The 26,978-nt window shown below is 65.4% G+C and overlaps 1 protein-coding gene across 1 annotated transcript; it reads right to left on the bottom strand.

The window, feature by feature from the left end:
• Positions 1–175: 175 nt before the first annotated feature.
• On the bottom strand, positions 176–25,879 carry PLCH2 (phospholipase C eta 2). Its single transcript, XM_045898874.3, has 22 exons — positions 25,570–25,879; positions 23,706–23,852; positions 21,542–21,784; positions 21,219–21,349; positions 17,803–17,973; positions 15,579–15,672; positions 15,178–15,381; positions 14,790–14,910; positions 13,076–13,247; positions 12,575–12,682; positions 11,228–11,386; positions 9,098–9,184; positions 8,605–8,687; positions 8,075–8,172; positions 7,808–7,990; positions 7,327–7,434; positions 6,535–6,659; positions 6,373–6,457; positions 6,008–6,154; positions 5,472–5,551; positions 3,115–3,406; positions 176–1,571 (listed from the first exon to the last, which is right to left on the bottom strand). The coding sequence occupies exons 1-22, from the start codon at positions 25,691–25,693 to the stop codon at positions 325–327; spliced, it is 4,209 nt and encodes a 1,402-aa protein (XP_045754830.2). The 5' UTR covers positions 25,694–25,879; the 3' UTR covers positions 176–324.
• Between the last annotated feature and the right edge of the window lie 1,099 nt (positions 25,880–26,978).

Raw genomic sequence — 26,978 nt, forward strand, 5'->3', positions numbered from 1 at the left:
GGAGTTGTGTCCACAAGCCTGGAGTCTAAAGTGTCCCATACAGAGCAGGCCTCGTGCAGAACAAGCCAGTCGCCGTCGGGCAGGGGACGGGCACGTAACGAGCATCCCGGGAACCGCACACTTAGAGCTGCGCACCCGTGACGCCGAAAACCAGGTACGACGGAGAAAGGACTGGGCACCACTTTAATGTCGTAGAAGCTTTGTCTCTAAAAACTTAAATACCTCTCATATATATGCTAACGTGGTGAAAAATCTGCCCAGACCCTGGGCAGGCCCCCTTCCTCCCGGCGGAGGGGGGGGTCCGGGTCCGCCCTGGGGGGTCCCTCAGAGTCGGAGCAGGAGGCCGGTGGCGGCCGAGCCCTTGGCGGGGGCCGGCACATCCCCCCAGCCCCCGCGGCCCCCTGAGCAGGCGCCCTCGGGGGTGCCCCGCTCCTCCGCCGGGGGAGCCCGTGGGGCCTGCAGCCGCTGCTGCCGCTCCTGGGCCTGCCGGGCCCGGCTGGCGATGGCGCGCACGCGGCTCTGGCTGCGAGAGGAGGAGCGCCGCAGGAAGCCGGCGGGCCCGGGCGCCCCTTCCCCCGCCACAGGCAGGCCCACAGTCAGGCTGGTGGGCGAGGTGATGTCGCCAGCCTGCTGGAAGCCCGTGAGCCAGCGCAGCTGCTCCGTCAGCGCGTCCCGCCGCGCCCCCTGCCCGGCCCGCCCCTGCCCCGCCAGGCCCAGGCTCTGGCCCGGGAGCTCCCCCCGGGGCGCGAAGTCGTCGGCAGTCAGGTCCCCCAGGCTCTTGGACTTGGCGGCCGCAGGGCAGTCCCGGAGGCCCGCCAGAGGGAGGCGGCCCCAGGGCGGCCTGGGGGCGGGGGGCAGCGGCGGAAGGTCTTCCGGTGCTGCAGGCAGCTGGCTGGCAGCCCGCAGGTTGGGGCTGGATTTGCTCTTGGTCACGGCAGGCAGGTCCAGGCGGGCGGCCGTGGCCGAGCAGGGCCGCAGGGGCAGGCGTCCGGCTGGAGCCCCCGGGGCACTCTCGCGGCCCAGGCCCAGGCCCAGACCCAGGCCCGGCAGGGAGAGGTCGATGACCGTGTCGCTGGACGACACACTGGAGGACGAGGACACGCTGTCGCGATGGCCCCCTGGTTCCAGCCGCCGCCACAGCCGGTCTCCGCCCGTGACGTCTGAGTACACGGTGGGGCAGGGCCCAGCCAGGGGCCGCCATCCGCCCGGGAGCTCCGAGGGCACCTGCCCCTCACTCTCGGCCTTTCGGACCATCTGGCTGCTAGGGGCCCCCTCACGTGCCCCCCCGGGGCCCCCGCCATTGTACACCCTCCGCCGGCTCTCCAGGGCCGGCTCCATGTCCCCTCGGCTCTGGGTCCTGGGCTGGAAGGGCGCGGAAGCTCCCAGAGCTACCGCTGGGGGGCTCGCCACTTTGGCGCGGGGGCCCCAGGCGCGAGGGGGCCCTCCTGGGGAGGGGCTGGCGGGGGCAGCCACCAGAGGTGGGGGGCCGGGGCCCGGGGCTGGCTCCTCGGCGATGGTTTCCAGACCACATAGGGAGGAGCCCGTCCTCTGCACGGAGAAGGGGCGGGTATCTGTGGACGAGAGGGAGAGGACCATGCTGGACGCGTCGCCCGTGGACAGTGCCCCCAGGACCCTCAGCGGCCAGGCGCCTCCGTGTGCACACAGCTGCCCCCACCCTGCCCTCCGGCTCTGCTGCGGCTGGGGCGGGGGGAGCAGACAGTCTGTGCCCACAGGCAGGGCCCACAGGGCCCCCGGACAGGCCAGGGCCAGGGACGGCACAGGGCACACGGGGTCTGGGCCCCATTACCTGGCACTCGGCTGCTCTCAGTCCCTAACTATGGAGGCAGCGTGGGGACAGAAAGGAGAACAGGGTGGTCAGCGTGTGGGCGGGGCTGGCAGGTGGACAGACAAACAGCAAGGCTGGGCGGGGCGCAGGGAGGGATGGGGGTCTGGGGGAGGGGAACCGCTCAGCTTTCAGCCCCTCCCCAGGCTGGGGTTCCCTGACAAGGTGCCCTCGGGCTGTTGCCTGTCCCAGCCGCGGCTCGGCTCTACGCGGGCCACAGCGGAGCGCGCAGGGCGGGGGGGCAGGTGCCATCTGCCCCAGCCCTGCAAACGCTGGGGCCCAGGCACCGTCGGCACCCTCGGCGGCGGCGCGGGCCGCCCTGCTCTGCTGCACCGACCCGCACCGGGCTTCTCGGAGGACTGCGGTGCAGGGCCAGCAGCCGAGCACCTGCAGCCTGGCCCTGGGGCAGGGGTGGGGGGCTGGAAGCTGCCCCCAGGCCTGGGGAAAGGCGTCAGGAGGCGGCGGGGCAGGCCAGCGCGAAGGCCCGACTGGGGCACCAGGCCACGGACGTCAGCACACACGGCAGCTGGAGTCAGACCTGCTCTCACTTCCGGGCCACTTGGGGGCTTGTGGGGGGGCCTCTGGGGGCAGGAGGCCTAGGGCTTGGCACTGTCAGATGGGGAAGGGGTGCTGGGGCTACCAGGGACCCCCAGGCAAGCCAGCGGGGCAAGGGGAAAGGAAGCCAGGATGAGCACACGGAGACGGCGGTTTTGGACGCAGAAGCGCAGGGAGGGCGCCCGGCCCAGGCCATGCCAAGGGGCGGTGAGGGGGCAGCACAGGGGACGCTGGCCAGGAGCGTCTGGTCTTACCGGTGGACAGCATGGAGGATTTACTCCTAATCTCCTCCAGCTTTTGAACGAACAAGGCATTCATCTCCCTCTGCAGGGCCCCTGCCTGCCTGCGGGCACCCTCGGGCCAGCACAGGACCACCTCAGAGCTGCCCAGGCCGCTGGAGTCTGAGGACACGGAGCTGCCGCCGCCCGGACCCTGCCACTGGGCCCCTCTGCGTCTCCCCACGCCGGGGCAGGGAGGCCCCAGCGAGTCCGCCCGGGCGCAGGGCTGCTGGCTGATGGCCTCGTGCGCGGCTGCGGGCCCGGGGCTGGGCAGCTGCCTCCGCCGCAGGCCCTCCGCGTCCTCTCCAGTGCAGGAGCCCACCACGCACTTCATGCAGGTGGCGGCCACCCCAGCAGGCCCGGGGCCCTCAGGGGCACAAGGGGACTGCTCCTGGGCCAGACCCCCCTGTGCCGGGCTCCTCCCCACCGGCGCCTTACCTCGGGGGCTGCCAGGTTCCTCGGGGGCTGAGGCCTCCAGAGCGGGGCCAGGGCTGGGGGCCGCCACGTCACGGGCCTCCCCCTCGGAGCCTGTGTCCCGCGTGCCCAGAACCAGCTCCGGGAGGGCCTTGTGGCCCGGCTTCTGGCTCTTGGTCGGGGCACTGGCCGTACGCCGCAGGAGCCGCTGGCTAACGGAAGGCCGGGGCAGGGGCCGCCCAGCAGCATGACTGTCCAGGGAGCCGGGCTTTGGGCCTCTGAGGAACATGCCTTTTAGGCCCAGAGCCTGCTTGACCTGCAAGAGAAGGAGCCCACATAGCCGGTAGCCAGGCACCGGGGCCAGGGACCGCCCGCCCCGTCCAGGCACACTGTGGCCGGCGGTGACCAGGCTGAGCCGCCGCAGCCCCAGGGCCAGCTCGGCGAAGGCACCAGCGGGCCTGTCAGGCTTGTGCCGCCCACAGCTGCACATAGGGGAGAGGGTCCCCAGGGCACCCCTGCCGGGAACAGCAGCTGCCATGGCCTTGGCACAGACCAGGAAGGCGCCCGCCTTCCCTGAGCGCAGCGGGAGGGTCTGCGGGTCTCAGGACATGCGGGCCCAGTGAGGGCTGCAAGGAGGAGGCCCGGGCTTCTCCAAACAGGGACCCTGAACTCTGGCCCCTGCGCCCACACATGTACCCCTCGCAGGTCCCCAAAGCCCCCGGCTCTGGCAGAGCAGGCCGGCACAGGGCCCCCGGAGTGGTGCTGGCAGGGAGAGAGAGATGAGAGAGAACCCCGTGGAAGCAGGCACCGCCCCGCTCACGCTCACCCTGCCCTCGGGCACCACAGGCCGAGGAAGCAAGCAAAGCCGGGTGCAGGCCAGCGGTCTGCTCTCCCATGTCCCTGCCCGCCCAGTGCCCCAGGGGTGCTGCCTCTTCTGGGGAGCCTTCCTGGCTGCTTCCAGCCTCACCCTGCTCTCTGCACAGCCGTCCTAAGGGCAGGGCCCGCGCTGCCTCGGCCTTCCCTGAACTGCCGCTGGCCTCGGCCTCCCTGCCCGAGGAGAGCAGCCGGGGGTCCCCAGACTGGCCAGCAGGGGCCCGGGGCACCGCCGGGGAGGCCGAGAGCTGTGTCTCCAGAGTGCAGAGGCCGGAGGGTCCCCACATGCAGAGGCCCCGACAACAGCCACGACTCCCCAGGGACACGGGGCACTCTGGGCAGAGGCGTTCATGGGGCAGCACTTGAATCGGCTTCCCGATTCAAGATCCCAAATCCAGAGCAATTTGGTCAAAGTTGGCTGCGGAGTCATCTAGAAGAAGGTCCAGGATTCAAGCTCAGAGCTCCTGGTCCCGGGGGCCTCCCCACCCCACAGCAGGTGCACACAGAGCCAGGGAGCACACGGGGGGCGGGGGACAGAGAGGAAGGGCGAGGGCAGGGAGGGCGACGGGTGCAGGGCTGCCAGTGGCGCTCCGAGCTAGAGGACCGGACACAGAGGGGCGGGGGCACAGGGCAGAGGACAGAGGAGGGACGGAAGGCCGGGAGGGCTCCACGCACAGGGGGCCTCGCCGGAGTCCTGGACCTGCCTCATAAATGCCGCTCTGTGGCTGAACATGGCCCGGGGGACCCCAGAACCACACCACGATCCATGTCACATGAGCGGACAGTCTCCAAAACGCTACCAGGAATCACGGATGCTAATGGGGACGGCCTGAGCATGCGGGTAGGGACGGGCAGCTCCGCCACCCCGGTGCTGGGGTACCTTCGAGCTCCTAACGGGACTGTCCTTCTAAAAGTAGACTTTGGACATGGGGAAGCGCACTGCAAGACCAAAGAGACAGAGTGACGGCCGTGAGACACCGACAGCCGGGCCGGAGCCCGCGGAGACAGGCAGACAGGACAGACAGACGGCTTGACGGCGGGCAGGAGCAAGCGGCCTGCGGCGCCGCGCCCGGCAGCACCTCGGAGCCGTGGAGGTGGCAGGAGAGAGGCGGTCGGCGCCAGGACCACACGGGCCCCCCATGCATGCCCGACAGACCGCCACACGCTGGCCCCGCCCGGGCCCGGAGCTCAGAGCTGGGGGGATGGAGGAGGACCCCCATCCAGGGATGTGGGGGACGGGGAGCAAAGCCAGGCGGACCCCTTCCAGCCAGAGATGGACGGAGAACTGGGGACCCTGAGACACAGAAGGCGTGAGGAGGCTCGGGAAAGATGGGGAGCGGGGACGGGGCACAGTGGCCGCGGGACACAGAGGTCAGGTGCCCCCACCGCCCACTCTGCAGGTGTAGAAACAGGCCCAGTGAGTGGCCAGGAGGCCCAACGGCCCTGGCAACATGGCTGGGGTGGGACTGGGGTGGGGCGAGGCCGGTGGTCCTGCAGGCGGCACTCACCTTACCACTGATGTCACTGACGGCCACGTGGACAAAGATGGAGGCCTCTTCCATCCCCTCCAGGTACACATGCCGATAGCCTGAAATGGCCGGTCACGGCTCACCCTGCCCCACTCTGCTCAAAGGTCCTGAGGCCCTGAATCCAACCCGTGAGCCCAGCTCTGGGGACTCCTCCTCCGGGAAGCCCGCTGGTATTGCAGGCTCTTCCTCTTTCTGGGGGCCGGGTGGCGCAACACCTGAGCGCCCCTCCCTCCCCATCCACAAAGTGCCCTTGGTCTTGTACCTTCCTCCTCGGCTCGCTCTGCGTCCCTAGGCCCACCCATGGCAGGAGCCGACCCATAGGAGGAAGGTCAGCCCTGGCGCCCTCAGTTGACCTACAGGGGACACTGGTCTATGTATGGGGGGCGGGTCTCTGTGGGGTACGCTGGTCTGGGGTGGAATGCTGGCCTCCATGGTGGACGCCTGTCTGAGCAGGGGACGCTGGTCTCTGTTATGGGGGACACCACCCCGCCCCACCCTGCCGGCCCTCTGCCCACCTGGCATCATGCTGCTGAAGGCCAGTGTCCTCTGGCCAATGAAGTCCCGCCCAATGGGGTCATGGTCCCAGACGAGGAAGCGCACCAGTGTGATCTCAGGCATATGCACAGTGAACACCAGGGTCTCCTCCCACACAGGGTTGAATCCTGGCGGCCACCGGAAGCAGGGTCACCTCCCACCCCAGGTCCAGCCTGGAGGCCGCTGGGGCCCACGCCCTCTTCCGGTGCCTGGGCCGAGAGGAGCAGCACCCGGGAACCAGGCTCTGAGCCAGGCTCTCCCAGGAGGCCTAGGTCACAGGAGCGGCCCCACCCCCCTCCCCTGTGAGGCTGTGGTCAGCGGAGCCTGGCGGGGCCCTGGGCCTCACCGTTGTCGTCCACCACTCGCGTCTGCTCCTTGCTGCAGTCCACGGGGAGCCCGATGACCTCCACCTCCACGAAGGGATCAATGATCTGGGGGGAGGGCAGGGGTGGCACCGGGCCTGGGGTGTTGCTCCAGCCCCGCCCACCCAGGCCAGGACCCCTCCTACCTCGCCTCGGTCCCCCAGCATTGAATCCCTTGGCTTGGGGAGCTGCTGCCCGCTGATGATCCGGAGCACCAGCTGCTTTTTGAGCTGCCCGGGCAGAGGGTCCTCGGAGTTGGGGTTGAAGATGCCTGGGGGGTCAGGGCGCCAGGCTGAGGGGAGCAGTGGCTGCACAGTGCACCCCACCGCACCCTGTTGACCGGACAGGAACCCCAGGCCAGGGGCGGGGAGAGGGGAGGCAGGGTTCCAGCTCGGGGGCACCAGGGGTCTGCGTGCTGGCCCCTCTGTGACCGCCCTGAGCTAGGACACCGTCCTCTCCCCTCTCTGCACGCTGCCTCTGGGTGGGGGGCCGGGGCTGGGCGCCCCAGCGATGGGGCTCTGCAGGCCCATCCCCCGAGGAGGTGTGGTAAGGCTGGCAGGAGGGGTGGGGGGAGGATTCAGGTTAAAATGGGGAGAACTGCACACATGATCTCCAGCGGTTTCCGGTGAGAAAACTGAAGGGTCTGGGAAGGGACTGGGAAGCTCTGGTGCCTGGCCCGGGCCGGGCCCTCGCTCCAGGACGCCTCGGCCTGAGCCCCGTGGGGAGTCGCCTCAGACATGTCCTGCTGGGGGGCCGCATGGTGGGCCAGGCATGGCGAGGGGCTCCCTAGTTCACCCCCTGCCGACCCCTGGCAGAGTGGGGACCCTTCACCGCACCCCCACCTCTGGCATCCTGGGGGCCACATCCCGGGTGGCCCCCCAGGTGACCCTGCGGCAGCTGCCCCTGCCTGCCCCGCGTCCCGGGCCCCCGGGCCTCACCCTGGCACATGCACTGCGGCTTGAGCACGTAGCCACAGTTCCCGTTGGCACTGAACTTGGCGCGGTTCAGCTGCAGCATCCGCCCCTCTGACTGGTAGTTCAGGGCGACTATGGGGCGGGGATGCGGGGTGGCCTGGTCAGCGCCCAGCCCACCTCCCCCTGCCTCCCCTGCTCGGCTGCCCGAGTCCTGCGCTCTCCTATGTGAGCCAGCCCCAGGCTCACCGTGATGCACAACCAGGGCCAGCGTCCCCGCGGGATGCCCCTGGAGCCCCGCACAGCCAGCCCCCCACCTCCCCTAGGAGCACGTGGGCCTGTGTGCCTCTTGCACACCGTGTCCCGGGGTCCGAAGGACCCCACCCCAGTGCCAGCCCGGTGACACGGCGGGATGTGGTGGAGGCTCTCCAAAGCCACTGGCCAGGGAGCCCAGCCCAGCCTCCTCGGAGCGCTGGGCCCCCCCGTTCACGGTCCCAGCAACACACACCCATCTGGCAGCCCGCGTTCCAGAAGGGCTGCGGGTTGTAGTTGCTGGAGTCCACGCGGTAGGAGGAGGGGTAGATGCGGGAGAGCTGGTGCTGGTTGAAGCGGAGGTACTGGGCCGGCTTCTGCTGCAGGATCTGCTGGGCCCTGGTCTCGCTGAAGGACGACACCTGCCAGCTGGACGCCACTGGCGGGGGGGGCGGGGGCTCAGAGGCACGCCCAGGCCGCGGCCCAGCCCTCCCCCACGCCCCCAGGGCCCTCGTCCCCTCACCCTCCGCCTCCACATCGTGCATGCCCACAGACTTGGTGTACTTCACCAGGTCCGAGAGGGCGCGGGACAGCTTCATGGTCTTCTTCTGCCGGCTCGCCCTGCGGGGACCGTGGGCAACAGCGGTCAGGACCCCAGGGTGGGCGCCCCTCCCGACTCAGGCCAGCCTGGGCACCACAGTTTGCGAGCCAGGCTCACTGATTCATGCAGAACGTCTCCCTAACGCCCACTACGCCCTGGTGTAGGTGCCAGGACACTGAGGAAGGACAAGGGGGAGGGGCAGGCACCGGCGCCGAGCCCACCCAGGAACGCATTTCCAACCGCGGCAGGCGCTAGGAGCAGGAACGGGGGCCCGTGCTGGCCAGTCTGGCCCCGAGACCCGGAGGTCCACACCCTGGGCTCCCCCTCCCCCACCCCACTGTGCGGTCACGGGGCCACCGCGGAGCCTGCGCATCCAACACCAGCTGTCGCAGGGACACGAGCACTTCCTGCCACCACTCTGGTCAGGGGCCAGGCTGGGGCAGGGCACTGACCCTCGGCTCTGGCTGCCTTGGGAGTCCGGGTCCTCATCCCCCTCCTCCATGCTGGCCGCTTTCTTTAGCTTGCTGCTCTTCTTCTGTGCAGAAGGAGAGCAGAGTCAGGCCCCGTGGAGCCCCTGGCTCAGCCGAGTCACCTGCACCGGCCGGCAGGGTGAAGGAGGCAGGCCTGCCATCCGGGGGTCCTGGTTCCCCAGCTGCCAGGCTGGGCCCGCCGGTCCTCTGCAGTATGCTGGTCGGCCTGGGCCCCGAGTGACCCAGGGGCATGGGCTGGTGTGGGCCAGGGGAGGGCCATCAAGGCCTCTACCCCGTGCAGCCCCAGTCAGACCAGGTAGCTAGGAGTCCAGAGGGGGATTCCAGGAGACAGGCCCAGGGCCCTGGGAGCTGGAGGGGATGCCCCGGCTGGCCGGCCCAGGGACAGTTGGGCAAGCGGGAAGACGGAGCATGGTGGGCTCCAGCAAGGTGCCCCCGCCTGGGAGCCCCGCCAGACCTTGAGCATGGAGAAGCCGCTCATAAGGATGCGGTTGTTCCGTCGGCTGGCCCCGGCATCCTCTCTGGACTCCACGTCCTCCTCAGCCTGGGGGAGAGGGAGACAGAGGTGACGGTGGGGGCTGGGGGGGGGAACCCGGCCTCAGTCCCAGGGGCTCCAGGCACCCCTCCCGCCAGGAGCCTGGAGGCAGCAGGGGCAGGTGGGGCCCGTGGAGACACACTCCGCAGCCCGCCCTGGGGGCTCAGCGGCCGCAGGGAGCGGGGGTCCAAGAGGGAGCCCCTCGAGATGTGTTGCTTTAAGCCCATTAAGGCCCAGTTCTGAATTTTTTCCCCGCAGTGGGTGAGTGTACGATAAACGCCGTTTATGTGTCTGCAAGGTTGCTCGGCCGTGCGCGCTTCCGTAAGACCCGTGCGAAGCTCCCTGTGGCTTGGGGTCCGGCCCTGCTTCTTGTGGAGACAAATGCGGGTCTGCGCCCCCAAAGCTGCCCTTGCTGGCGTCAGGGCTACTGTGAGCCTTCCTGGCCGCTACTTATGGGACTCCTTCCCCGCCCCGCCCGAGGGGGCTCCCCAGGCCCCGTCCTGCACACGCATCCGCACACACCTGTGGGCGCACCCCTGCACATCTGCAGCTCCCTGCCAACCATGGCCCGGCCTGGACCACCGGCCTCGCAGCCTGGACCCCGGAGCTCAAGCCGGGCCCCACTGTGCCCGACGGGGGAACACATGATGGTCAGCTCTGCAGCTCCGGTGTCCGCCCTGGGGCCGCTCTGCTCACGCCCTGCTAGTCAGCACAGAAGGAGCCAGCCCGAAGCCCGAGGCCCAGGTCGGCAGCAACAGAGGTGCTCAGCATCAGCTACGGTCCAGCTGCTCTCAGAAGTGTTTCTCTTCCTCTTCCCCAGCCCAGCAACAACCGCCCGTCTCCCTCCTAATTTATTGATGGTTCCACGGCACACTGGCGGAGGCCCTGGGAGCCGTGTGCGTGGTGTGTCTGGAGCCAGTCGGGGCCAACACGCTTCGCAGCTCTGTAAACACCGCCCAAAACGCACGCGCCCTAAAGAAGCAGCGGCAGCCTCAGCCAGAATCCGCTGCCGCCCCCCCCAACGCCCACACGCCCGAGCTTGGCAGGGGGTACAGCCCAGGCCCGAGCTCCGACCACCCTCAGGGAGGCTGTGGGCAGCGGAGGGCTGCACTGGGCCACTCCTGCCCACCCCCCACAGCCTGGTGACCCTAGAGAGCTCTGAAGGGCGGGGTGGGGCGGGCAGGACGGCAGGCTGCGGAGCACCCATGCCCTGGACAGAGCACAGGGGGCAGGGCACGGCCCGCTGGCCCCTTCTGTTCAAGCAGGTCCCGTCCTGGCCCCTCCGGATATCGGGGAGGGGGGTGCTGGGTTCCTCCCAGAGAATCAGGCCTGTCCTTGGCCAGCACCAGCACTGCAGACCAGGGTCCCCTCCTTGCCCGTCTGACTGCACTCTGAGCCACCTGCCCTCTCCCACACAGGGACCTCCCGGGGGGTGGGGAACCACGGCCTCGGGCCCCCAGCCAAGGGGACAGAGAGGCATGTTGGGTGCATGTGCGTGACCCCACTGCCCAGATGCTCCCCCCTCTGCCTAGCCCCCCTTCATAGAGCTCTGTGCCCCGCACCCCCCATTGTCCCCCCACCCATGTCCCAGCAGGGATGGCCTAGTGCTGCAAGGTGCCTTCCCTGACGCCCCCTCCAAGCTCCATGCCTTGAGCTCAGCCTGAGCTGCTACTGCTTCTCCTACTCTTCCTCCTCCTCCTCCTCCAGGAAGCCTTCCCTGAGTACCTGCTCCTCCTCACACAAAAAATTACACAGACATGTTTCCCAGGTCCAAGCGGCCATCCTGTGTGTCCCCAAGTTCCCGGGTGCATGCCCAGATATTGCTTGGTCAAGGGAAAGCAGGGACTTCACATCGTGTCCACCATACTGGACATGTTGCCCACCTGCTCACATACCAGAGCTAAATGTGCTCTGTGTCCTCCCCACCCAGAAATCCAGGGACGGGTTTGGTGGTGAGGTGGGGGGTGTATGTATGAACAGGTGTGCACAGACCGGATGTTCCAGGCCCTTCCCTCAGCCGCAGGCTGACCTCATGGGCTGCAGGGCTCTCACCTTTTTGCCCTCTGCCTTGTGCCCAAGCTTTCCAGATGAGGGCAGTGTGGACATGGTGAAGTCATTTGGGTCCTCACAGTCCCGAATCTTCGACTCCTTCATTAGGGAATCCAGCTTCTTCTTGGCAATGTTTTCCACACGCTTCCGATTGGTGGCGACCTGCCAGAGCCGGACGGCCACCCCGTGCCATCAGTCCCCAGCCCTGTGGCAGCAGCGGTGACGGCCCCCAAGGTCCCTGCTGGAGGGGCCTGCTGGAGCTGGGGAGCCAGAACCCCATCTTGGCTTCTCACCCCCGGCCCCAGCTGCACACTCACTCCTACATGGCGTTGCTTTATCCTCACACCACCCCACAACAGGGCCAGACAGCAGGCCTGTGATTTGCCCCAGAGCCATAGACAGTGACCAGCAGGCCCTGAACCAAGGCCTCTCTGATTTTAACATCTGCATCCTTTAGCTGCACAATGCTGCCCACAGAAACTCAGCAGACGGCTTGCCACGCATCCAGCCAGTGGGCCTTGGGGGAGGGGGTCAGGGTACCCGGTGGCCACTCTGGACCCCAGGAGCCCTAAGCAGCTGGGGATCTGGGATCCCTCCACTGGCTACCAGACACCTCAAGGAGATGGGCAGGGGTGGGGACGGAGGGCCTGGCTGGCCAGCAACCGGGGGCTGGGCAGTTCTCTCTGCCTGGAGCAGCGCCCCCTTGTAGCCCTGACACACGGGGACCCCTCTGGGGCAGGGCCTGGGCCATGGGCATCCGGTGCCCCAGGCCCCGGTTGGAGTCATGCCAGTTAGACATCAGACAACATGGGTTTACGGTCACCTGGGACCAGAGGAATATGCAGGCACATCCAAAGCAGAAAGAATTCTGCTGCTTCAGGGCTTTCTAAAACAATTAGCTAACGTGGCTGGGAACGCTCCTGCACAATTATTTTCCCATCTGAGGGCCCCTCCAGGAGAAAGAATGCCTTCCTACCTCACAGCAGCGGCTTAGAACAGTGCCCAGAGGAGAGAAGAAGCTAATTACAGAGCTCCCCCAGCCCTGCTATGCGGAGCCCTTTTTCACTCCTCAGCCTCCCTGTGTGACCCCCCAGACCCAGAGCCTCTGGGTGAAAAGGTGGAAGCCCGCTAGCTGGGAGCTCAGGGGCCAAGTCTTGTGTGAAGGGGCAGGTAGGGAAGGGCCCCCACTGGCTGAGCACATGCCCAGCTGTGTAGCCACTGGGCAAAGCACCCTCGCATCTGCCCAATATCCCTCTCTCAGCCACCTGCCTTCTCACAGCAAGACTATGAGCCTGCTGTTCAGGGCCACAGCCCCCCCTCCCCGAAGAGGGCCTCCCAGCCCCTACTCACATCTCCGTTGAGAAGTTTGCAGTCCTCATCGATCTCGTCCGCGCTGTCTTCATCGGACACCTCGCCCTCCTCGGCATCCTCACTGATGTTGGCAGGAAGCTTCTTGCCCTGGGGGGAGGCAGTGGGCCATGGGAGGGGTCCTGCAGGAAGTACTGCGAGGGCAGTACCCATACAGGAAGCAGCAAAGGGAAGGAGCCTTTCTCAAGCTTGCTTGTGGACCTCAGGCCATGGGGCAGAGGCCAGCCCAGCACTTCCTTGCTGCAGCAGCATGGGAGGGAAATGCTGGGTTGTGCACACGGAGGTCCCTAGATTGAGTGGCCACTATGGAGGGAGACTGAGGGCAGGTCAGGGCTAGGGCCTACCCTGACTCCTCAAATCTGCCACAGATGGTGTGGAGCCCCATATTATCTAGAGCAGGGCAATTGCCCCTCACCTGGCCACAGATCAGAGGTCAGAGGCCCAGCAGGATGCTGGCCCTAGGAGGGTCAGGCAGGTGCTCACCTTCACCAGAATCTTGCCCTTGAGCATCTGCGGAGAGGGAAGCATGGTGGCATCCTCACTGCTTACTGATGACAAGTCCAGCTTATCCCCGAGGATATCAGTCAGATACTGGGCCATCTTTTTCTGTTGGATGACACTGCAGTGGTTCTCAATGGACAGGATCACTGGGTACCTGTGGCCCCAAGGTGGAAGGAGCAGAGTGAAGCCAGGGGAGGGCAAGACCCCACCTGTGTAAAACCTCAAGTCACCTGCACCAGTGAATGAAAAGAGATCTTTACCAATAACCAGGATAGATGGAACTGCCAGCCACTCTGGGAGGGGGTCCATCAAGGGCTTTGAAAAGCCACTGAGTGGGTGGGAAAGGAGCTGGGAGATTTTAGGGACAGATAAAGAAGGCATGCAGTCCATATCCCAATAAGAAAAAACAAAGGCAATTAGAAACTCCAGGAAAACAAGAGGAAATATTGGAGCAAGTCATCAAGTCATGGTTTAAAACTGATGTGGACTCAACTGAGGTGCAACGTGAAGCAATGAATAGACTGAGAAAGATAATCTCATTGACCTAGATACTGGAGACACTGTCCTGTGAATGGCTCTGGGGTCCCAACATTGGCCCCATAAGAAAGGAGACATAAGCTGGGCACATACCATCTGGTAGAACATTGTTATTACCTATGTAGCGCAGAATGGGGAGTATAACATAGGGATTTTCATTATATGCTCTTCAGTCGTTTGATTTGTTTTTTAACCAAGTGCACATTTTACTTGGATTTTTGCCCAAAGGTAACATGATCTTTTTAGAAAACGTAGGTGACCCAGACCTAGAGGGCATGAATCAGAGCAAGAGATGGGCAAGTCCCGTGATGTGGAAAGGGCAGACAGGACTTGGGGCAAAAGTATTCATCTCCCCATTTCTCAGGCAAGAGACTGAAGTCTAAAGCCCAAGGCCCTAGGGAAGAGCCTTATGCCTGCAAAGATTATGCTGGCACACATAAGGTGCAAGCCCTGTGCGGAGACATTAGCAGGTCCCTGGGTCTTCTGCAGCTACAGACACCTGTCTGTCCCAGCTCCCCTGCCCTGAGATGCCTCTCTCACCTGCAATTCTGGGCCCCAGGCTGCCAATCCTCACTCCCACTCCCTTCTGGCAAGCTCTTCCGGGAGGGGCCCCCCTATTCTCTATTTCCGAAATCAATCTTGCGTCTCCTCCCCTCCCTCATTAAATTAGTTCTTTCCTTGCCTGTGAGCCATGTTCCGCCAAGACTTGAAGGTGACTGTAAGTGTGGGGAGGCAGTCTTCTATTTCCAGAAACTAAATTGGATTTTGCTCACCAGTGTCTGTAGCTACAGCTGAGTGGCAGCAAATTGAGTTTGGACATCGAGTAGCTTCTGGGGGGTAATTAGTACCAGAGCTACCAGTGTTGCAGGCGGCTGGCACCAGGGGCTGCCGAGTGTGTGTGGGCAGGGGAGGTTGGCACAGGTACCCCACCAGCCACAGCTCAGCCGCCATCAGCTCCTGCACCCACCGCCTTCCCTCTCCCCAGGCCTGTGGCTCCACTCCCTTCCCCGACCCTCAGCCTCGACAAGAGACCCCAAAACCAGCCCCTCGGCCTCTGCAAACGCGCCTCCCGGAAAAGGATGGGGGGGAGGGGCAGGAAGAGCCATTTGAGCCCCTCCCCCACCCACCCCCGCCCCCCTCCCCAGTCCCAGCCACTCACTCATTCTTGACAAAGGCGTATTTGTTGATGGTTTCGATGACATCTTTGAAGAGGATCTTGGAGGTCAGAGTATAGCCATGGTGCACAATGGGCTCCCCGTCAGGCCCGTCCCAGCAGTCCACTGTGGGCAGGCAGACCTCAGTCAGCCACAAGAGCCTGGCTGCCCGTGCCCAGAGACCCACCCACAGCTCGTGGACTGACCGAAGGGGTCCTCCCGCCCGGCAACTAACAGCAGGAGGAGCCTGTCACAGCCCCTGCCTGGGAGGAGAGCAGACACCCTGCTCAGAGTCGCCACAGCGGTGTCCCTGAGAGGAGCCGCCCGTCCGCAGCTCAGGCCCGGGGCCCCAAGGCTGCTGGGATGTGGTGTCCTAGAGCCCCCACCACGTACCCTCCACGCAACGGCAGCCGGCCTGCAGGACCCAGGCGTACATGTCCACCCGAGACTGGGACATGAGCTGGTCGCCCACGAGGTAGGTGTTGTGGGACGAGGTGATAAAATAGTGGCTCAGCGGCCGTGTCATGTCCTGGTGCACGCCATGGTGCTCCGGGTTGAAGATGTCGCCGGCAGGACTCCGAGTATAGTTGGTGAAACCTGTGTGGGGAGTGCGGTGGGTGCTCAGCCCCCACACGCCGGCCCCATCACAAGGCTCATCTCAGCACCACCCATCTCCGCGCCACGTGGAGCAGGAAGCTGCCCGCTCGGGCCACCTGTCCAGGCCCACAGGTTGCCCGCCAGCACCCCCCACTGGCCTGCCAGGACAGCTGCACCGCAGTGACGCCCTCACTCACCATCAATGCCCAGCACCCCCTTACTCTTGTTTTCTGGGCAGGGCTCAAACTGCTTGATGATGTCCCGGCAGCTCTCAAGGGTCACACCCGCCATCTAGGCCAGAGCAGGGGCTTAAGCCCAGGCTAGCCCGACACTGGCCTGGGCTAGCCTCAGGCGGCAGGCCCTCCTCCACCACCACCACTGCCTCCCACCCAGCCTCTGATGGTCACGTCAAGACTAACCATGGTGGGGGGAGGCTCAGACCCCTGCAGTGTGCTTCCCGGACTGGGGGACACTCTGGCCACCCCCAGTGTCACAAGACTCAGGCTCGGTGGCCAAAAGACTACTGGTGGATCACATGGCTTTGGAAGACCTGTCACCGACTGCGGATCCTTGAAGCAGGGGAGGGGTCTTGGGTTCCATCAGCTGGGCCGTCCCGCATCCCCACTCTGTTAGGGGTCTCAAGAGCTATGGGCCAGGGCAGTCCTGGCAGGGAGTCCTGTGTGTGCAGGGGTGCAGGAGAACCAGGACCCAGTCCCACCTTGGAGGAACCCGGGGACCTCCTCTCCCTGCCTTCCCCTGCTGCCTCCCCACATCTATCACAGGAAAGCTGCACAATAAAGCTGAGCCCAAGGCGGCCCTGCGCTTCAGTGGCCCCAAGCACAAGAGGCTGAGTGATCTCCCAGGGCCCTGTGGTGCAGCTCAGGCCAGGAACCCCCAGTTCCCAGATGCAGGCCCACCAGCAGGGCTTCTAGCAAGTCCTGAGGAATGCGGGGCAGGGCAGGGGGGCGGTATGTGTAACCAGTGATAGAGGGGAAAGGGGGGCAAATGGGGTCAGAGCTCAGAGCAGGTGTGGACTTCAGGAGGTCCAGAGTCCAAGGGCCTGGGTCAGGGCTCAAACCACCCACCTGGTGGACAGTTTTAGCCCCAGATATAGGGAGAGTTCTGGAAAGCTTAGGGCAAAGGGCAGGGAATAATGAGTCGGTACTGCCCATCCCAGACAGGACCACTTTCCCACCCTCCACCCCCATGTACACCAGCAACCGCAACAGAGAACCCACAGCCTCACTCCAACGCTGCCCACAGTAGCTGGGCTGGGAGTGAGTCGCCCTGGACATCAGGATCCCGCCAGGCTGGAGGCAGCCTCTCCCGTCTGGATCGCAGTGCTCCCACGAGCAGGACTGCCACGAGGACAGAACCCCAGCCAACTGTGTGAGTGGGGAAGGGGTTCTGGGAGAACAGCCCAGGGGCAGCCCTCTGTCATGCCCTGGGCTTGAGGCAGCCTCGTAGGGCAGAGTGGGGCAGGGTGCCAACCCAGAACAGCAGTGATGGGAGCCCGTGGGCAAATGCCACGTAGACCCAACCTGGGTCTCTCAGCTGCTCCTGCTGATCCAGCCACCCAGCCTCAAGGCTGACCGCCCCTCCCACTCTCTGCCCAAACCTGGGTCCCTGAGGGTTCCAGGAAGTTACAAGTCTGGAAGCTGGTCCTCATGGTTGCCTCCCCCCAGCCCTAAGGGTAGGAGTCACATGCTGCCTGGGCCTCATCACAGGAGCGCTCTTTCCTCAGGGGACACTGGCCCTTCCCCTCTCCGGCTACAGATTTCCAGCCTCCTACCCAGCACAGAAAGCAACACCCAGCCCTTGCCCGGGCTGAGGTTGAAGGGGCCACATCCCTGAGCCTCTGGACCCTGGGCCCCCAGTCTGCAGGGCAAAGCCCAGGGAGCACTCAGTCTCTTAGGATAAACAGGAGGGACTAGAGTCAAGAGAAATGGGTAGGCATGCCCCTCTGGCACCCAGGGGCATATGGGCGTCTGCTGGACAAATGGACGAATGGCGGTGGCAGTGGGCCTGGAGCTCAGGGGTACGAACTGGCCAGACCCGTGGCGGGAACAGGTGGGAAGTCTGGGACGTGGCACCCCCATTCTATGAGGTGCTCCACACTAAAGGTGTTGTGGTCAAGTGCAGGCTCTCTTCAGGAAGCGTGGGGTGTCTGTGGTCAGGGCTGAGCCGCTCAGAGGCCCACAGAGGAGAAACCACAGAACTTCCCCACCAGCTCAGGGCCTCCATGGGACACACCCCAAAATACATTGGCATGGCCCATGATGGGAACAAAAGCAGGTCCAGGCTGTGGCCCATCCTTCCACATTGAAGGGTTCTCAGCCACACTGAACCAGTTCAAGGGCCCTGGGAGCCCGAGGTGGCCTCACCTAGGCTAGGACCCGCTCCTACTGCCCATGCCCTCACCTTCTGCTCCACCTCCAGGAAGCGCTGCAGGTCAGCGGCATCCAGGTGGTCCTTGTGGTCGCTGTAGGTCAGCATGAGCAGGTAAAGGTCCCGGCGGGTGGACATCATCTTATAGAAGGCACAGAACTCCTCAAAGCCCAGTGTCCCCTGGTGGTCATCTGTGTCTGCTTCCTGCAAGCCAAAACCTCTGTGACCCCTAGTGTCCCACCCTGATAGCTCCCTGGGATGATTTCCCCAGTGAATTCGCTGGGCTTCCCCTCTGACTCTCCCACCAAGAAGCCACTGAGTGACCCTTTAACACAGATCTCAACCTCCCCTACCCTAGTCCCAGCCTTTCAAGGTCAATTTACACCTAAACCTGGCACAGTCACCCCACACTGAGAACCAACACCCCACACTGGAATCAAAACTCCACACTGGGGGTCAATGCCCCATCTGAATCAATACCCCAACCTTGGAACCAACACCCTACCCTGGGAACCAACACCCCATCTGGGGGCCAATACTCCATCCTGGAGTCAACACCCCACATTAGAGCCAACACCTCACCTTGGGGGTCAACACCTCACTGTGGGAGAAAACACCCCACTTTGGAGTTAATGCCCAGCCTGGGCTGTGAGCCTGTAATTACACTTGGCTGCCCATTGGTTAGCTCAAGGCCCCAGGGTACAGGGTGCCCTGGCTTCAGTCTCCACAACAGAGAGGGAGAGGACCTGGCCACTGTCTTTCTCTTGCAGACAGGGCAGCTCACACAACATCAGCAAGAACCCGCTGGGACCCCAGTGAGACCACAGACTCCTTCATGAACCCACCACTCAGGGAGCATCTACTGAAGTGTCAGACCCTGGGAACCCCAAACACCAAGGCCAGGGACAGACCCAGAGGACAAGGGACCCAGCAACTGCAGGCCGGGTTGCCCAGAGGAGCCTGAGGTGCCCTGGGGCTGTGGCGATCCCTGGGAATGGGCCAGAAAGGCCCCACAGGAGATGCTGTTCCAGACCCCGAGTGGTCTGGGCTCGGGGGTGGGTTGGGGGTGAGCAGGACCTGCCTGGAGGTTGACGGCACAGCAGGAGTGGAATCAGATCAGCACCATGCACAGCAATATGCCCTGCTCTGCGCGCCATCGGGATAGTCTTTCCTCGTGGGCTGACACAGTCTGGGGTGACTGGGGGCTAGGTGCCAGGTCCCTGAGGCCCCCTCTGAACCAGGAACATCACCAGGGAACCAGGGGACCACAGACACCCCCATGTCCCTCTACCCAGTGAGAGAACTGCTCTGGGAAGGCTGATCTCTACCATCTGCTCCTAGCTTGGCACTGAGATGGGCACCCAGCAAGGCCCCCAAGCCTCACTCCAGGACCCCAGCATCTGTGCCAAGGCTGGGACAGGACCAGAGCCACGTGTGCTGGGGCCCAGAAGATGCCAGACAAAGACCACGTGTGTCTGGAGCTCGGTTTGAAGGCAGCCCTGGGGCTGAAAGTCGGCAGGACGGGCAGGCGGGCAGCCCTCCCCAGGGCGTGGCTGGAGCTGGGCGGAGATGCCCATCGCATTGAGTGTCCAGCCCACGGGGTGATTTGGCCTCCCACCCAGTTCTGCGTGGGGTGGTACAGCCAGGAGTCCAGGCTGGGGTGGCTGCCTGGTCTCCGTCCAGCTGCCAGCCCTCGGGGCGAATGAAAACATTTTATGAGGATGAGCCCCAAAAGCACAGCCCCAGAAGTGCCTCCCGAAGCAATCCGTCGGCCGCGCTTTGTGCAGACCGTGACTGCGGCCCGTGAAGGCACCCTCAGGCTGGAGCCACTCTGCTGAGCGTCCGAGGGCCACGCTGGGCCCAGCCGGCACTCCGCTGTTATCTCAGACTTCACGAAACTATGTTCAAGGCACTCTTTTCCCCCACAGATCTCGCCTTTGATCAGGCACTTCCAGGTGCTGGAAACAATCTTGAGATTTCTCGGCAACCAAACTGACCCTAATGTTCAGAGCTGCTCTGCCTGGCGGGGAGTCAGCTTTCCTTCCCTGGGCTCCAGAGCGCTGGGAGGGTGGACATGAAGATGGCTGGGGAGGCCCAGGCACTCGGGGTCTACCGTGGACATGGCTGCTTGGGTCTGGGGTCCACGGCTCTAGGCCAGCATCGACCCCCCACCCCTGCTGCTCACCTCCCTCCAGAGCCAGCCCAGAGCCTACCCCCTGCAGGCCCCAGGCTGCACGGTCTCCCCGCTGCTCTGGACTGCCTCAAGAAGATCTGGTCAGAGCCGGGACTCAGCCAAGCCAGGGGCGGGTCGCAGGGCTCTCTGGGGAGCCCCTGTGCCCGAAGACTGGAGGAGAGGCCCAGTGTCCTGGCTCCCCAGGGCTCCCGGCGTGGGTGCATCTCCATGCCAGGACTTTGCACTGGACCTTCAGGCCCTGGCAGCCTGCGTGCACTCGTGCCCCGTTCTCTGAGGGTATGCTCCTCTCTTCCCACCTCAGAGGCCAGGCTGGACCCCGAGTTCTAAGCCAGCCCGTGGCCTGGCCCCCGCCAGCTTCACCATTCTGGAAGAGCCTCTTGCCCCAGAGCTGTCCCCGAGGTAGGGTCGGCAGGGTACAGGTCGGGGTCTGATCTGCAGGCCTGAGCCGTCTGTGCTCCTCACTGCCCAGGCAGGCTCTGTCCCCTTGGGGGCCTCCAGCAGGGGCCCTGTGAGTCCCCCAGTCCTTGGCCAGCAGCCCGAGAGCATCCCACTCGCCCCTTCATTCGCGCACAGACCCCTGTGCCCTGAGCTGCAGGTTCCCCTCCTGTAGCCAGTGTGTCAGCACCTGTCTGTGTGGCAGTTCAGGTGAAGCCCCCGGGGCCGTGCCTGGGGGAGCAGTGGGCTGCGTGTGTGCGCTCCCAGGAGAGCGAGAGCGAGGGAGCGAGGGAGAGTCATCTTTCAGGCTACGGCCTAGGAGCTGGGTTTGCCTGCCCATCAACCCCACAAAGCAGGATCCACTGGGGCCTCCTTTTCTCCCCACCGCCCCAGCATGGGTTCCGGAAGGAAACTAATTACGGACAATAAAGCCTGCCTCTCCGCTGACAGATGCATTTTCATAACCCCTAACACCAGGCTGGCTGGAACCGGGAGGCTGCCTGCAGGACGGGCCAGGGGCCGGGCAGTCGGGGGAGGATGAGTAAAGGGGGTGCAGTCTGCTTCGGGTGGCTTCCCTCAGTGACCGGACACCTGCCCCGAGTGCCTAGCCCACCAGCACAGGGAGGGCCCCCAGGGGCTGTTGCCGCCGTGCCCTGCATTTGAGCAACCACCCCTGTGCCGATGCAGGGTGCTGGGTGAGCTGCCCCCAACCTACTGCAGGCCCCGCCGGGACTTCCTGCCGCCGCAGCGGGACTGCCCCCCTCAGATGTACCTGCGGCCCCACAGCCTGTGCTCAGGGTGCTACCTGCTCCCCCCTCACCTTGAACATCTGCTTCACCCTCTGCCGGGGCAGGTTCACATTCAGCTTGTGCAGCAGCTGCAGGACCTCGCCAATGCTCAGGCTCCCGTCCCCGTTCTTGTCGGCCTCGTCAAACGTCTGCTTCAGCCACTTTAGGGCCGAGTTAGGGACCAACACGGGTCCAGCAGGGCCAGCCGCACCCACCCAGCCCACCCCCCCGCCACGGACAGGGAGGAGTGGAGACCCCAGCCCAAGCACCCTTTCCCTGCTCCCCTTCCCCAAATGTGTGACCCGCCAGGTGGAGAGTTCGCCCCTGAGGTCTGCCCCGCAAGACCAAGGATATTGGTCCCTCGTGCGCTGGCGGCGGGCCAGGCTGTCCTCGTCGCTGATGCCCGCCATGAGGTAGCGCAGGCCCGTGACCCAGGTGCGCGCCTCGTCCCCGCTGGGCGAGACCAGGTCCAGCGACTCTCGGTGGCTGCCATGGTAGATGCTGAAGCAGCAGTTGGGGTCGAAAATGCCATCGGGGTAGCGCTGGAAGATCTCGGACTGCCGCCCTTCGCTCACCTCCTGGATGGAGTCGATGGAGACTGCGGGGGGCCGGGCCCCGGTCACAGCCCACCCCGGGCCCCCAGGGGACCCCACCCGCTGCAGCAGCTCAGCACAAAGGGACAGGAGAGCCGAGGCTGGGGAGAGCGGGGGAAGGGGTATTTCGAGGGACCCTCAAAAGCACAAATGCGCTCAGGCTGGGGAGCCCACCCCCCCTGCTCTGCTCTGACCCTGAGGTCTGCTCCTCACTTCCTTTGGGTGTGAAAAGGCTCACACACTCTGCCAGAGGGAGGGGGCGGCTCCCCCTCATTAGCAATCCCAGGCACGTGGCCCCATACCGAGCCCGCTGGGGCTGCAGAGCGAGGGAGCCCAGACAAGCTCCGGCCAGCTCGCATCCCGCTCTGATGCGGGCCTGATCCTGGGCTGCCTCCCTAGTGAGCTCTGGCCTCAGCGGGTGGTGGGGCCAGCAGTGCCGTGGGGTCCTGCTCCACGGGCACCAGCCCAGGTTCCACCAGGGATTTCATTACTGGATGCCACAGAGCCTCCGTTCAAAACCTGAATTACGCCCAGTCGATGAGCTCAGGAAGGTGTCTTTAGGGTCTGTTCCCGCACATGTGGCAGGGACTCCCGGCGTGCAGGGCACAGGTAGCCAGCGTCCCCTCTGGGAGCCAGGCGCCCGGGGCTGGGCCCCCAGCACTGCAGCCTCCACCCAGCTCTCACCGCCTCCCGTTACCACCAGCCCACCCCCTGCTGCTCAGCCCCGCGGGCAATGTGCCCTTCTGGGGGTCATCCTATCCAGGCAAAGACGGTGCGGCTGCCCCACCTGTGCAGTGAGGGGTGGGCTCACCCCTCTGTCCTCTGCCCCCACCCCTGAGCTCCCAGGCATGCAGCCCACCTACCCGGGGAGGGGGGCTGCCCACCTCCCTTCTCCAGCTCCCTGGGTGCGTGCATGTGCCTGGCAGGGGTGGGGGCGGTCTCAGACCGGGGGGCTGAGAGGGAACAGCTGCCCCCATCCCTCCCTCCTGGGGATCCTCCAAGGCCAGAGTCAGCTCTAAACAGCGCATTCGGCCTCCCCCCACCCCGATCCTGGTCTGCTTGTCTCTGCCCTACTACCCCCCACCGAGGGGCCTCTGGGACCCCATCTGCCTGTCCCCTCTCTCTCCATCCTCTCTGTCTTCTTCGGTGCTCAGCTGGACAAGAAGTTGCCCTACTGTGAGGCGACTGCCCACCTCACGTTCAGACCCAGTACAGGGGACAGTTCCGCGCACAAAGAGGAACCCCAAGTGGGCACAGCGGCTTCACCTCCCCAGGCCCAGAGGGTAGTGCCAGCCCTCTCCTCCAGGATGCCCTCCAAGGGCCTCCGCAGCCCACCTCTCTCCCAGGCCCCATGGCAGCGACAGCGCCCTTGGCAACTGCTAGGCTGAGGCCCGCTCCTGGCACCCCTGGGTCTCTCCTGGCCCGTGAGGACTCTAATGTGTCCCTTCCTGCCCCTCAGCCTGGTCCCTGCCATGCCCTGCTCAGAGATCAACCTCGCCCTTCCACCCCCTGCACAAACCCTCCCAGCTCAGGACCCCTCCCGGCTCCAGGCAGCCCTGCAGCCTCCATGCCCCAGGCTGCCTGAGCTAACCCCGGGCACTGAAGCCTGGCCCCTTTCTGTTTCTGGGAAGTCTTGTCCCCCAGCTTGACTGACGGTCCTTTGGCCCCTCAGCCCGTCCCAGATCCAGCACAGGAAAGGGCGCTCGGGCCCCGGAGTCCTCGAGGGCTCTGCCAGGCAGGAACAAGGCCAGGGCCCTGAAGGGCATGGGGCCCCGAGCCCTCACCCCTGGCGTCCAGAGGTCACCCATATGCCAGGCCCAAAGCCCCCTGGAGACTTCCAGGGCTCAGGATCTTGCTGCTCCCCGAGCTGCCCCACAGCTGCTCAGGCCCCCCTGCCCCCATGCCCCCTAGGGTCTCCCCGCTCACTCTTGGCCTTCTCATTCTTGCGTGAGGGCCGCCAGCGGATGCAGGAGCGATGCTCGTCCAGGAAGTAGAAGCGGACGAGGCTCCTGGAGCTGCCACGGAGCTTCACCATCTGAGTCCCCGCCTGCATGGCGCTCATACATCTCTCCACTGGTCCGTGGACATGGCAGACAGACGACACAGGACAGGGGTGCGGTGAGTGCCAGGCCATCCTTACCCCTACTCCCCACGTGCTTCAGGAGCGCAGAAACCACCCACACACCCGCCTCCCGGCCCACGGGCCCCACCTGAGAGACAGGCTGCCCAGCCCGGCCACTGCCTCCCTCCCCCACGGGCCTGGGCCAGGTGCGGGCCCAGGCAGGACCCAGGTCCTCCGCGGCTTTGCTTTCCTTGGCTCTGGCCACCTGCCACCCACCCCCGCCAGCCCCAGGGACACCATGACCTGCCCCCCAAAGTCTATGACACCCTCTCAGGGGCTGCTGCACAGTGCGGCCTCTGTGCCAGGCCCAGGGCAGGTGCCCTGCGGGCAGCCAGCAGGCGGGGGGCTCTCCTGAGAGCCTGCACCCCCTTCCTGTGGCCTTCAGGAAAGCCACCTGCCTCCTCCATGTGGCAAGGGTGACTCGGCGCAGTCTACCCCTGGAGGCCCAGAGCGGGGCCCTGTGAGACCAAGGCTCATACAGGGTCGGGGGGTACAGCACCCAACCTCAGCTCCAGAACGCAGACCCCTCCCCCAGAGTCCCTTCCCCTCCTCTGTCCACTGGCCTCCTGTCTGCAGCCTGCGTGTCTCCCAGGTCCCGGGGCCAGGGGGGCTCCCAGCCAGGCCAGCAGTCCCCTGGGGCTGGAGAGAGGCCCAGGGGTGGGGTCAGTCGTGGCCCCCTGCCCCAGCCCCCTCACACCTAGTCACAGGAAGCCCAGGACTCAGAAGGTGCCATCTGCTAAAGATCAAGTAATTAACCCCCACGAGACCCACCCAATGAGGGACCCTCGAGTGGTGCTCTGGAGACACCTGCCAGCCAGAGGAACCCAGCCAGGGAGGACTCCCTGGAGGAAGCCAATCCCTGACCCTGCACTGCAGGGGGAGGGCCCACAGGGAGGCCGGGCTCCACAGGGGACCAGGAGGTGAGCACACAGGTGGGGCTGCTGGTGTGCAGGGAGCAGAGCAGAGGGATGAGGCAGGACACGGGACAGGGGCGGCCCAGAGGCCCAGAACAGGTTCTAGAAGGCGGCACCTGGACCAGGCCCCATCTCTCAGCTGGAGCAGAGACCCGGGGGGCACACAGCCCAAATGGGGCCTTCCATGGGTTAGCCCTGCCAAAACAGACACGCAACCTTCCCGTCACAGCCGGGCAGGCCTCGACCCCCCACACCGGCGTCTCACACCGGAGAGGGGCCTTCTGCCCACCTCTGAGGGCTGTCATGTCCTGCACCCACACACTGCCTCCAGCCCATCGGGGCTGAAGGTGCATTGCCCCCCGAGTGCCAGGGACCCCTCAGCAAAAGCTTTAGAGCCACCTGAGTGCCCAGCCAGGGTCCTGCCCCCAGCCCCTCCCTGACCCTGGTCCCCCCGCCCCCTCCTCCCCGACCCTGGTCCCCCCGCCCCCTCCTCCCCACTGCCTGCCTGGTGTGCAGCCTCCAGGCCCCAGGGCCAGGGGAGGGGTGGTCAGAGAGGTGGACTGCAGGTGCCGCTGGGGTCCCATGACCCCCAGAGGGAAGGGGCAGGAGGTTACAGGTTTCCTTGGGAGGAAGTAGCCCCCAGAAGTAGACCCCACCCTCCTGGCCCCAGGGGCTGTGGGGCTGGGCGGAGCTCCCGCCAAGGAGCACTAGGCCTGTCCTGGCCCCTCACGGCCTGGCAGGGCTGCCCCCTTACCTAGTGGGCCAAGCTGCCATGGTGGGGACCCGGCCACGCTCACTCCGACCCAGAGAAGGGCCTCCGCCAGGCAGGCCACCGCTGCCCCGGTCCGGCTGGAGGCAGACGGCCAGGGAACTGACATGCTAACGACGGCCAGGGATGGCTCCCAGAGGCCGGGGCGGGCCAGTGTCCCCCAGCCCACCTCAGCAACAGGTCAGCTGATGGCAGGCGTCACAGAGGCTTCCCGTGCCCCCTTCTCTCTTCTGCTTCCTCTTCCTCCTCCTGAGAGCCCTTCGAGGCCCCCACAGGCCTGCTGCCAGGAGTCTCAGGCAGTGGCCTGACCCCCCCCGCCGCGGGCCTCCGTGGCCCCCAGGCCAACCTGCCCACCCACCAGGGTCGCAAACGGGTCCCCAGAGAAGCAGCGTCCCCGAGTCTGAGGGGAGCCGCTGCGCCTCTGCCCGCCCCGCCCATGCTCGGCCCAATCCCTTTTGCTAATCCAGCCTGGGTCCAGCCCAGCTGGCCAGAGGATTTAGGCCAAGGGAACTCCCAGCTGGAGGCCAGGAGGGCACTGGGCAGGGGGCAGTGTCGACCAGGGCCCAGGCCACCAGCCCCCATGTCCTGGCTGAGCAGTGACAGCCAAGACAGAGGTGGTCACCCTGGGGACCCAACAAACACCTCGGTAAGGCCTGGGGTGACCGTCCTCATGGGACCAGCCACCATCGCCCCACCATCCTCCCCATGCTGGACTCAAAGGCTGCTGCCCCTTCTCCTTCCCGGCCTGAGCCCCGAGAGAAGCCCCTACCACTAACCCCACATCTCCTGCACTTGCCAGAGGCTCAGAGGGGGTTCCCGCCATCCCCGGGGGGGGGGGAGGGGGAAGGGGGGACAGGAGCAGCCCTCTGTGGGCTGGAACCCAGAGCCAAGCTGGGCCCCTTTCTGCTGCACCTCCCAGCATGGAGGGAGGGTGTGCGTCCCTGGGCCTGGGCCTAGCGTCACGGTCCCTCACCCAGCTCCAGGCCCCTGGCTGTGCAGCCTCGGTTCCCAAGGACCAGCCCCAAGGCCTGACCTCTCTGGGCGGTGGCGGCCCACGGCCCTCGGTGCATTAATCATCGAGTCCTGCCCAGAGGCTGGGCTGGGCTGGGCCTCCTCATAAAGGACCTGGCCTAAGGGAGGAGAGCCAGGCCCAGGGAAGACCCGCTCGCCCATCTGCAGACTGGACACAAGGCCCAGACAAGGACAGTCCTCAGGGTGGCCGACCACACTCCGGGCAGCTCTGGGGCAGGAGAGCCAGGCAAAGAGAACAGAAAGGGGGGCAGGCCAGCCTGGCAGACGGGTGGTGCGAGCCCCAAGGGGTAGAACCCCACCACTACTGGCTACGGTGAGGATTGGGGCCTGGTCCCACCACTGGGCCCATGAGCCCCTAGCCT

This window comes from Mirounga angustirostris, unplaced genomic scaffold (assembly GCF_029215605.1).
Source record: "Mirounga angustirostris isolate CCGP_5_RB_7025 unplaced genomic scaffold, mMirAng1.0.hap1 SCAF_4, whole genome shotgun sequence".
Lineage (NCBI taxonomy): Eukaryota > Metazoa > Chordata > Mammalia > Carnivora > Phocidae > Mirounga > Mirounga angustirostris.

Coding starts and splice junctions, on each gene's coding strand:
- PLCH2 (XM_045898874.3), bottom strand. CDS start 25,693: ATGTCAGTTCCCTGGCCGTCTGCCTCCAGCCGGACCGGGGCAGCGGTG. Junction 9,185..11,227: donor ACAAGGCAGAGGGCAAAAAG/GTGAGAGCCCTG, acceptor CCTCTCCCCCAG/GCTGAGGAGGACGTGGAGTC. Junction 8,688..9,097: donor GCGGCTTCTCCATGCTCAAG/GTCTGGCGGGGC, acceptor CCTTCTGCACAG/AAGAAGAGCAGCAAGCTAAA.